Raw genomic sequence first — 12,313 nt, 5'->3', positions numbered from 1 at the left:
GAATAGAGATGGATATGGACGGGCCGAGAGAGAAGGGCTCGCAAATGTCGGGGAATAGATGTCAATGATGATGACGACGATGATGTGACATTCGACGATGATGCATCTTGGTAGGTTCTTGTGGGTTGATGTCAGGAATATTGCTGGAAGTTGTTGCTTAAAATAACTCACAATATAAATCTGAATGACATATTTTTCGAAATTTAATGCAGCAATGAAATATTTTATTTAACAACAATATAACAAATATTAAAATACGTTTCGGTGATCAGTTCATTTTCCTAGTTCAGAATATCCTTTTCTCTCTCAAGCTCCTGGAGTTTCCTGTTCCTTTGTGGAGACTTCCTCCTGCATGTTAAGACTTTACACCCAATCAGGTATTCCGCAGACACATTTTTTAATCTTTTTCTCCAGTTTCTCGATCAGTTCCTTAAGTTCAACGCATACAGTTTTACGAGATCCGCAACCTTCGCAGGGTGTACCACCGGGTCCACAAACTGGGCAACCGCAAGAGCCGGGCTTCTTGGTGGTTGTTGGTTTCTGAGTGGGTCTCTTAGTGGTCTTCCGAGTTGTCGTTCGAGTTGTTTTTGGAGTTGTCGTCCTACGAGTGGTTGTTGTTGTCCTACGCGTGGTTGTTGTTGGTTTGGGAGTAGTAGTAGTGGTAGTAGTAGTAGTAGTAGTGGTAGTAGTAGTTGGTTTACGAGTAGTTGTGGTTGTTGTAGTCGTTGTTGGTCTACGAGTAGTTGTGGTTGTTGTTGTTGGTCTACGAGTTGTTGTAGTTGTTGTTGTTGTTGTTGGTCTACGAGTTGTTGTGGTTGTTGTTGTTGTTGTTGGTCTACGAGTAGTGGTGGTGGTTGGAGGCTCACAGGGAACTGGAGTGGTTGTTGGAGGCTCGCAGGGTCTTGGAGTGGTTGTTGGAGGCTCGCAGGGTGGTTGAGTAGTGGGGGGGCATCCACAGTTATATGTTGGGGATCCCGAGCAAGAGATCACCAAAACGCAAGCTGTTGGAAGTAGATGTTTAGCAAACAAGAAGGGAATTTTAATACCACGATCATTTTACCGATAGCAATTCCTAGAGTGAACTTCATGTTTTCTTCAGATCGCTTAACCACTGACTGATGCTTTTCTTGGTGGTGCAATCCCGTTTTATAGTCAACTTAACAAACAAAAAATACAGTAGTTAAAAATAATAACCTGCATTAAGTAAACAAAACCCTTGACGATTAAAATTTTAATAAACGATATCCATACGATCCGCAAAGTCTGCTCCAGTTCAAGGTCTAGTCTGTTTATTTATTTTGGGTATCGCGTGTACCATATGGAAGCCCAAAGACTATATTTAGGGTTATTCTGTTTGGAGAGATGTTTTCACAATAGCATAGCAACGAAACCCACCTGAAATTTCACCTCAAAAATGTGCTTAAACAGGGAAAGTTATATATATACATTATTTGGGAGAAATATTGGCAATTATTAAAGCACATTTATTTAACACAATTACGAAAATCATCCAATTAAATTATAAGATGATTATAAATAGCACCTCAATAAGGCTGATTTATTTGAAGCCCTTAGATTGAAATTCTTGTAACGAAACTTTACAATGGGCTATAACTAACCCCCCTAACTTTATCTTCAATTTGTGGCTGGAAACAAACTAATCAAATAATCATAATTGCTATGGCTGCAACTTCCATTTCATTTCTGCAATTTCGCTGTTTGCAGCTGCAACAAAGTGCTTTTAGCCATTCGCCTACGATTTTGTGGCACTGGAGCCACAACAACAATGTCCAAAAAGGACTCAAGCCTTCGATATTTCGCATTTGCATGCTGAATGAAATTGGCGTGTGGACAATGCAAAATACAGATGACTGGCTGGGCAACAAAATGCCATAAAGTAGGAGACTAGGATGCATCTGCCAGGAGCAGAGGCAGTCACTACCTCAAATGCCACAACATCGCTGTGGCAATTGCACCACTCGAATCCGCCCCCAGCCATCTAAGGCACCCCCGAAACCATCCGCCAAACCACCAGAAGGAAGGCGATCTCTTGTCGCCACTGACACGTAAACTATTTGGCACGCAATGCACTTGGCGACTTGCTGATGTTGACGCACATAAAATGCCAAATGCTGTGAAGGATGCCGATGGTGCGGTCCTCCTACTTTTGATACAGCACCATCCACCAGCCTTTCCCCTCGATACCACCATCCACCGATTTTCCTAGCTTGGCTGCTAGGAAAAGCCACCAAGCAATTTGCCCGAGACGAAGCTCTGGCCGGGAAACTGGTCTCCTCCTCACTTCTGGCAGGGGCATAATGCGATTTGGGAATTGATTGCGCCAGGCACTCGACAAATGTGTGCAGGGTGAGTGCACACACAGAAAAATCAGAGGCTCCTCATTTGTATTTGAAATTTTTGTTTAAAAAAATAAAATAATGGATCCTTTCTTTTGAGCTTCTTAACTAGAAAGTAACTAAAAATCAAAGAGTTTACTATGAAACCTAAAAAAAGAGATTTTTGTTGAAAAGCCACTATTTTTTCTTTTAACAAAAAAGATTTTTGTTTAAGAAACACTATCATTTGGACTGGTTTCGAATAATATTCGTTCATACCATCTATTTCAAGTTTTAAACAATGATAGTTCTTAAAGAATATAAACATATATTTTTCTCATTCATTCATTTAAAAAACTTATAGCCTCAATAGCCAAACTATAGCCATAATCAAAATAAAGTCATTTTGAAAATCAAATTTTTGAAAATTTTCCCTCAATGCAAACAATTTGGTGAGAATTGCAAACCGCTGGCCCTTAACTCAACCAGACATCAACTAGCTGAGCTCTCAATCCGCAGAATTTCGCACTCATTTTACGCAAATTACATTTTGCGTTTCGCTGGTCGGTCAACCCCGGGACAAAAACCCAAAAACCAAACCCTCAAAACTCAACTGGAAACAAGGCAAAGACACACACAGCGCAAAAAAAAAAACAAACCACAAAAAAAGCGAAAGCATTTTGTTATAGGGTTTTTAATATGCCATTCATCAAGGCGATGTGAGAGGCAATGGGCCGCAGTTGCCACTTGTAGACTGTTTGTAAGCCTGTCATTCACTCTGACTTTATTGACAGGGGCTGGCTCGACAGGCGTCCGCCTGGTCACGTGTTGCCAACAATTCAATTTGAAACTCGTAACCCACTTGCACCACCCAGACCCAAACCATCCAAACCGCCCACAATGGGAACAGAACACCACCCATCCAGCATGACGCATTCATTCACCTCGGAAGCTTCGCCTTCGACTATCCTCTGTCCACTTGCCCCCTATACACTCTTGGCTTTCCAACTAGCTTGGGGAGCTAGGGGGCGTGGCAGGACAGGGCAGGACAGGACAGGGCCGGGTAGCAAGTAGGCGAACAACAACATGAGTAGCAACAACTGCTGTGGGCTGCTGATTGCGTTGACAACATTGTGCCATTGTGTGTCAAACCATAACGCAAATAGAGATGGGCCAATCACATTGCCACGGAAATAAAACAGCAAACAAAGAAAACAATTTTTCGGGGATTGCCCGATGGTTCTAGAGCTTCGTCCAACTTTTTATTTTTATGTGAAAAATTTATCCCCACACTTATCAAGAAGTTAGAACTTAATGTATGGGATGGAAATGGTCAAAATAATTCATAAACTGAATAGTATTTTTAAAAGTCTGCTAGTAGGAGTATCACTGGAAAAATGTATTTTTAATTTTAAAAATATGCAACATAAGGAAACATATATATTATGCATATTTCACCCACTTTTAATAATCTCATGATTTGGCCACATGACAAGCTATATCTTTCGGGCATTTCTATGCATTATTTTCGTGTCACGTCCGTCTGTCATGAGATCTTTTTGATCCCGGCTTTTGGCCACAGCCATCGTCATCACATTCGTTGGCCTATATGAGACGGCTCGTAAATCACGCAAATATATGCACCCCTTGGCACGCCCCCTTTTCCACCCTGCCACCAAAATCAGGAGGGGTGGCAGACGCCCATATTTACCGTAGCAACAAGAGCCATCGGATAGGCACTTTTCTGCCATAGCCATTGAATGTCAAACTGTACTGTAAAAAACATTTTGAAAAATATTTAAATATTTAGTACTTAAAACATTTTAGTTAAATTTTAAAAATAGTTAAAAATAGTCTATTCACTTGGCATCTTTGTTCCTTTTTAAACGATCCTTAAACGTACCAATTTTTTAATAAACCCTTTAGACCCTATGATAACTTCATTAAAATATATTCCTCTTCTATCAGTGTATACTGTGATGCGAATGCTCTCCTAACCATCGAATCTCTGACAGCCTCGCAACCGGGGGCGATTTCAATTTCAATGGTCTGAGGGCATCATTTCGCCATTGTGTTTATGGAAATTCCGGGACCGACTTCCCCTTTTTTCTCTTTCCAAACTTTGTTGGATGCTTACTACGACGTAATTGCAACAATTTTCCGATGACGCATGCTGTGCGTATGTGTGTGTGTAGGTTACGCCCCCATTTTCAACTGTCCGCCCTCTTTGGCAGTCTGTGAAGGCATACCAAAGGCTGTCTGTTGCTTTGGATTTGGTTGATTTACTTGTTTGGGTTTTGATTTCCGTTTGATTTGAGGAGTTCGGAAGGGAGCCAGTCCCAGGCCCAGCCCAGTGCCGGAAAGCATCTTTCGTTAATCGCCTTCATTGGGGCCGAAGTCTGTCTAATGGTTTAATGAATTCACTGTCTGGCCTCCCATACCAATTCAGTTTATACTCCAGCACTCATTTCGTATCTTTTACGAGCAAAACACTTAAATGCAATGGCCAAGTATATTTCACAATGGAGTGCGATTCCGGCTTAATTATGCGCAGGCAGAAGCAGACAGACCGTAACCTAAACCCAAACCCAAACCCAAGAGCTGGGCACCCAGAGTAGACCCGTCTAAAATCCTCACTCAATCCTGGCAACAAAAAGGGGGGAAATCCCCCAGAAGCTCAGACGGAATCAACAAAAAATGACTGAGAGTGACGGACACGCTTACAAGTCCTTAGTTCGGCATTTCAAAAATTTGTGCACAAAAGCCGAAAGACAAGCAGAAGCCAGTGCCGCATCAACTAGCAACAAACAATTATTAATGGGTGTTGGAGAGATATTTTCTATGCAATATAGACCTTAATAATATCCTTTTAAGCAGGAATTTCCAAAAATTTTGGTGTAGAATCAGAAATCAAATCTACTATCGTTCTAGTATCATATAATGGATCATATCATACCATATCATGTTCTGCCTAAACTCAAATTTCATTAATTCGAATATCCTCGGTATCGTTTTAATAATATTTGCTGGGTGTTCATTGAAGGGTTGGCTGGTCCCTCGTCCTTCGGCCATCACGCCCCCCTTATTTATCATTATCCTGCCAACCTCTCGTCTATCCAACATGGCAGAAACAGGAATGTAAGCAAAAGCCAAAAACAGAAGGAGAACTTGAAGCAATAACTGAAACAAAAACAGAAGCTTTTGGCCATCTTGGCTGGCATTTTCCATAAGGACTTTATTACTTTTTCATCTCGTTTCATTTCGTTTTAATTTTATTATGAACCAAAATGGCAGTGGCATTTCTTCCGCCCCTTCTCCCTTTTTTGTTAACAAATAAATAGTGTAGAGTGGGGGCGGAAACAAGTGTAAGGAAATGTCTAAAAACAATGGAGAATATTATATGCCAATGAAAATGAAAATGAAGATGATCATTCCAACTCGGTTTCGAGCCAAACAATTTTTTAATTAAATTTTGTGTGTATTTCGTACAAATATGAATAATTATTTATGGCCAGCACACAGACATATAAATTTGCGTTGGCAGTTAATGCCAACAGCCAGGCGATATATATTATCTGTCTTAAAATAGAAAATGAACATAAGGCGCACATTTGGCATATTTTATGAAGATAATAGACGGGGTGCCATCGGGCGGCGGGCAGTGGGCTTCCCAACGATTAATTGTCGAGCCTCTCCACTCAAAAGTGTTGTTGTGCATTTAAATTGCAGATGATTATTTAAATTTCGCATACAATTTACATAATGAAGGTCCCACCACCTCGTCATCCTCTTTCTTATCCTTCAGGCTCCAAGCTTTATCTCACTCGTTCCCTGCTGTTCAAATTAATCAAACAAATTGCTTCTGCCCCTGGATCTCTGACTCTTCTATCCATATCTCGGGCCATCCATTTCTCATTTCTACTCTGGCCAGCGAAATGAGAATTTGGCTATTGGAGCCGCGTCTTTTCCGGTTCAGCCTTCAAAATGTAATTTGCAAAAATATTTGCTTTCAATAAAATTTAGATAGCATACAGGATCCAGTGGGTAAAGGGTGAGTGGCATACAGGAAAATGGCATTGACTGAAAGAAAATGGCCTTCTTTTTTTAAGCTTAGCTCAGCTTGGTCCATACATGGAATAATTCTTGTGGTGGGGGAGTTCCGTTAAACCGTTTTTGTATTTAAATCGTGAATATTTATATCAAAGCTATAAACAGGAAAAATTATTAAAATTACAAGTATAGAGATTCCATTGGCAATATTTTTCCCTCAAACGCTTTTCCGAAATTCCTTTGCAGAACATCCAAGGCCCAAAAATATGGCGAATTTTCGCCATTCACATTACCGAATTTCAATCAGTTTTCAATCAGTTTGCCCGTTTCATTTGATTTCGTTCGCATTGGAATTCTGCATTTTGTGCCTCGTTCCGGGGCAAGCGGCTTTTATATGGCAATTAGCTTAATTCTATTAAAATGCAATGCAGCTCAGGGGATGGTGCAACTTCAGCAGAATTTCAACAGATATTTGTTGTTGATGTTGCTATTGAAGTTTCAATTGTTGTTGACTTTTTTTGTAGCCCATACACATCATATCCATACAATATATAGCTTATGAGCGAATTATATTCATCATAGCCATTGTCCTGTTTTTGGCCATGTTCAACCACATAATGATAATGATTAAAAAAAAAAACTCGAAAAGGAAAAACAAACACAAATAAAAGTAATCATGACAATGTAAATGCAAAGCAGAATATCAATTTACATTTAGCATATTAATTGAATTTTTGCCTTTGCCATATTGTCTATTTTGGATGATGATTTGTATGCACACTTCTCCGCTGAAAGGCAACAAAACCCACTATCCACAACATTGGTCTTTTGTGTTTGCGATGCTTAATTGGAATATTTATTTTTCATCCCATTTTGCAATCACTAAACCGCAATGAGAAAACACCTGCCCCGCCGTTGTTCCGCTCCGCTTTCCGGGGCCCCAACTCTTTGTCCTGTAAAATGCCATCGGCATGACACAAACTTGCCCCCATTGCACCAATACAGTGACACAACAAAGGCAATTGTCATGCATGCCACGTGTCTGTCTTGGACATGGCTGATGTCCCTGCTGTCCACTGTCCTATTTGCCAATTTGCCAAACTTTTGCGTTAATTATGAGTCAAAATCAGCACGCCGCTGAAAATTGTTTGACCCAGAAACTATTCTGCGGTTTAAAATTTAAAAATAAATAAATTGGACTTGTCCAAAATTTAAGCCATAATAAAGTCATTTAAAGGAGGAATAATACATGTATTAAGGAAAATATTTTATTAATTAAGGTATTATATAACTCCTATTCCGATGTATTGCAATTGTTTTCAATTAGCTGGGAGCAACAAAGTCAACAAGTCTGTGCAACTCAAATACAGTGACAGGCAAAAGTATTCCATTGAGTTACGATACGAGTAGATACGAGTATTTTTGAATGGGTTACGAAATAATAAAAGGGGTATCTCGTTACCCGTTTATTTGCCCAGAGGGCTGCACATTTGATGCTCTAAATTTCATTTACTTTGTTACTGAGAAAGCCAAACAACAACAAGCATAGGAATGTAACCAAACCTCATACCCCTCGTACCAGTTAAAATTCAGCTACAAGCTCGCGGGCAAAATGGATACAAAGTTGCAATTAGCGTTGCAAATCGAACGATTTGCAATTAATTATAAAGCATGGCAAAGAAATAATTTGCTGTTTAAACAAAGGATGAATAATCTACGAGGCCCAACAGGAACAAAAGAGACAGAGTCATGTGCAGGATACTGAATTATGCGAAAATGCTTTAAATTTGATTACCGACCAACATAGATATTAATTTGTGCATTTTAGAGGGAATTAGTTTCTGGACAATCATTGAAATGGCAATCGGGAAAGAAATTTGTAAATTTAATTACCATTCTGAAATCTAAATTTTATAACCAGTTTACTATCCATAAACACTCATCTACAGTCCCTAAAGCAAGAAATGCATTTTTAAAAACACAAGATACTCCCCTCGAAATCCCAGAGTGGCGTTTTCCACTTAGACCCCGACCTCGAGAAAATTCTCGCAATGATTTCCCCAGATGGCACTTAAGACTCTTAAGCGGGGAAAAGCCGGGCAAGAAATCCGGGCACATAAATAAGGGGCACCCCCAGGCAAACACACAAACAAACCAGTAACCACACACATAAGACACAACACATGTAGTCAACGTATAAATAAAAATGTCATCAAAAGCATTTAAAAATTTGCAAAATGCAAAATACAAAATGGGCGAATAATTCAATTCTGGCCCAGAACGCAAGTCATAAGTAGGCTAAGGCTAAGGACACTCGGTTGGTATCCACTCGAGGGGAGAAATTCTGAAAAATGAATGTAGAAAATATTCGCATTTTCATGCTGAGATTTCCCGGCAAAATAGGAATTATGACGATTAGATTATTACGCATACTTGACGATTTATACGATTAAGAATACAAAAATAATATGAAATAAAAGCCGCTTGACAAAAAAATAGGAAGAGGGTTGCAGAATGCACATTTGAAGGGGGGTTGAAACTTGTACCAGACCAGGATATTGTTATTGTTGGATATGAAATGGGGGGTAGGGATGTCTGGCATTTTATAACCCCAGAAACTGAGCTCAACTACCAGCAGCATCATATTAAAAAATGCCAAATGCTGAGGCAACCGTCAAATCATCTACGGAATTGTCATCAAATTGAAAGCTCTTGGTCCCCAGCTAAGCTGCAACGCGTGGCTGCCCTTTTTTTCTTCTATATTCTCTTTTTCCATCGCTATATTCATTTTTATTGTCATCATTTATGGCTTTTCTACGGGGTTTAAGGGGGTGAGTCGGAAACTCCTTTTGCCTTTTCCCTTTTAACTAAAAACTGTTGAGAAAATCAATCGCTGCCGCTTCATCTTTTTTGGGTCAAGTCCCTGCGACAGTTCGCTTTCTATGTATTTTTTTCTAGTAATTAGCACAGATAAGAACCAAGCCATAAAAGCATTAAACTTGAATTCAATTCCAACAGCTGGCTGGATATTTTTGATCCTTTAATATGGCACTTGGGGAGGTTCCTAATGCCCCAGTAATCCTGAATAAGTGACCATGGTGGAAACATTTATCAAAACAGGATTGTTAACAGGAAGCGGCTTTAAGTTTGAATTGTATTTTAAGCTGGAGTTTGCTTGGCTATAGATTCTCAGTTGTCATCCCTTTTAGGGTTTTAATTTTATTGATCATTTGTGCATTTATGATATGTAAAAAGAGCAAAATAAATACTTTTAAAGAAGCTATAGAAGAACTTATCTAACAATTCATCAGATTTAATAGCCTCTTTTTCATATAAAATATTCATCAAATTGTATAACGTTTTGTGGCATTTTAAGGCATCACTTTACCAAAAGGACATTGCACTAAAAGTCTGCTGGACTTTTTGGCTTCCCTTCTTCCACAGTGGACCACTTATCCAGAATTTCTTTGGCCGCATTCACGTCGCGACAGTTTTTGTCTGGCCTGCGGCGGCTGAATGGCCCAGGACGGCAAAAGGCTTCTTAAATCCCACCGACAGGACCTGTCCGCCCCACACACTCCTGCACTTCGCACCATCCTCCGACTTTTGTGGCCTTTGTTTATTGAACATTTAAATTGAACAAGTTGCCAATCGATTGTCGATTGCCGTTCGGCAACGTGTACGCTTTATGTTGGTGCAGCATCACGTTGCACGTTGCTTGGGGCGTGTTAATAAATCGAGTGACTCTCATGTGTCGATAATTATGCCATTGATTGCTTAATTGCAATGCATATGCATATACCCGCCATCCGCCTCGCCAACTTCAGTCTCTTCTCTCTTCTTCAATTCCCGGGCGACTCGTCCTGCAATTTAATTGCTAGCTTAAAGTACACACTCAGGACCTACTTTCAAATACAGAAAGAAAATAATAACAAAATAATTTTATATAAAAATGCATTATAAATATTTTATAAAAACTGTATCATAACTAAATAACAAATTCAATTATCCTATAATGCTACAAAGTCTTTTTAATCCTAATTAAATAATTATCAAATTATATTCAAAATATTACAAAAGCTGTTAAAATTTTTAAACACTTTACACCATCAAACTCAAAATAATATATTTTAATTACCCCTTTTGACAACAGTGCATTAAAAAAAAGACTAGGAACGAAGGACGAAGGACGAGTATGAATATAAGGACTCGAGACCTGGGATGCTGTTCTGTAGCTGCTGTTATTTTTGTTGTCGCCGTGGCACTTTGCATGCATTTCATTTTAATTTAATTTCAGCCGCCTTTTGCTTTCATCTTGCGCCTGCCAAAGGACACTTAGCATCCTGGCAGGCCAGGACTCTTGGTCGGGACTCTCGAGTGTCTCGCATGTGTGGCATGTGCAACAACTTGAATTATGCACATGAGACTTGGCTGGCAGCCCTCAGGGGCTCAGCCTGCCACGCCCCTTTGCGTTGCAAGCACACACACACACACTGGCACTCAACCACACATGCCCATCTGCGACCTTTAACAATTTACCCAAATACGCAATTCTCTTACATACTCAAACATATAGGATTCAGGCATCGGGAATCAGAAATCAGGAATCAGGATAATGAAGGAGTCCAATGCCACCTCGAAATTCGAGTGTAATGGAGATGCTCGCGGAGATTCAGATAATGGGATGCCAATCAGGGGTTGCATTTCCCGATCCGTATGCCTTATCCGGTGAAAGGAAAATCGAAACTGCATTACCCCAGCAACGGGATGAAGCTTTTACCTTGAGTGCCATTTTCAATACACATATGTATATCCTTTTTAATCATTCCTTATAGTTAAAATAAAGTCATGATATGGCTCTTAAAAAATACTAGCAACAAGACTTAGTCTGCACATAATTCTACTCTAACCTAAAATTAAATTTAAGATAATTAAACTTAGAAATGCTGTTTCCCTTTGCTGTCCCCGGGAGACAGTTCTGTCCCACTCTGGGAATGAAACCGAGACCTGATTTCATTTTACGATAATTACATGTGAGGACGACAACTAATGCTGACCGAACAGGACGAACAAGGTCCCTCTTGGCTTGCAAGGACCCTCATGCAAATGACAGCCATTTCCGGAGCTCTGTCCGACTGACTGGTCACATTTAGTCGCATATATAATATTATTTGCGTTGCCACTTTTCCTTATATTCGATCCATTGAATCGCAGCACACTTATCGAAAGCCACACGTTGCCAAACACTCACGCAAAACCCACACATTCGGTTTATTAAATAATTACGCTCTAATTGCAAAAGTGAATGGTGTTCAACGGGCCTTTGGCCCTCGAAAAATAATGCCAGAATCTTGTTGAGCCGAACGTGTGAATAATGTGGCACTGGGATTTCCCAATTCAGGCAAGGGCTGTTCGGTGTTTGTGATTTTGGATTTGCCGCAGTTCGTGCCTCATTTAGTTGCAACAGCAGCGGCGTGCAATCAACTTGATTGAGTGCCGAAAATGGGTGAAATTACCCACTCTGACTCTAACCCACTCTCTAGTGGTTTGAAAATTGCTCAGAACTCAATCCTTGGCTAAATACAGGTTTATTTTCCATCGTGAATTTCAAAGGCCCGCAACTTTGTTGACCAGAAAAACAATGGCAAAGTGCAGACTACGTAAAAAGTATTATATAAAGATACTGAATTCCAGCAGTTTCGCCGAAATATACTCGATCTAAACTCGCTTGTGTCAATATTCGGAGCAAGCAGAGCGTATATAGTATATATATTTTCGCCCAACTGGTCTTTATTTTGCGAATTTTGTTTCTATATTTTTACCAGAATGTGCGCTATATGTATTCATGAACCGTAAAAGCAAATTCCAGAAAAAGCGAAACATTGTTAATTGAATATAGAAAACTGAAATTGATTCAACCGTGAAGG

General features: G+C 39.8%; 1 protein-coding gene across 1 annotated transcript; it reads right to left on the bottom strand.

Annotated features, from left to right (window-relative positions):
* Positions 1-179: 179 nt before the first annotated feature.
* LOC123257409 (salivary glue protein Sgs-3-like) lies at positions 180-1,215 on the bottom strand. The gene is made up of 2 exons (XM_044716350.1): positions 1,061-1,215; positions 180-1,001 (listed from the first exon to the last, which is right to left on the bottom strand). Exons 1-2 carry the CDS (start codon positions 1,086-1,088, stop codon positions 364-366), a joined length of 666 nt encoding a protein of 221 aa, XP_044572285.1. The 5' UTR covers positions 1,089-1,215; the 3' UTR covers positions 180-363.
* Positions 1,216-12,313: the final 11,098 nt, after the last annotated feature.

Source organism: Drosophila ananassae, chromosome 3R (assembly GCF_017639315.1).
Source record: "Drosophila ananassae strain 14024-0371.13 chromosome 3R, ASM1763931v2, whole genome shotgun sequence".
NCBI classification, from domain to species: domain Eukaryota; kingdom Metazoa; phylum Arthropoda; class Insecta; order Diptera; family Drosophilidae; genus Drosophila; species Drosophila ananassae.
Note: the sequence above shows the minus strand (reverse complement) of the source record. Positions and strands in the feature narration are given on the sequence as shown.

What these genes read in the sequence shown, in the direction of transcription:
- LOC123257409 (XM_044716350.1), bottom strand. Translation starts at nt 1,088, where the DNA reads ATGAAGTTCACTCTAGGAATTGCTATCG. An exon ending in CACTCTAGGAATTGCTATCG is followed by an intron (nt 1,002 to 1,060) that starts GTAAAATGATCG and finishes TACTTCCAACAG; the next exon opens with CTTGCGTTTTGGTGATCTCT.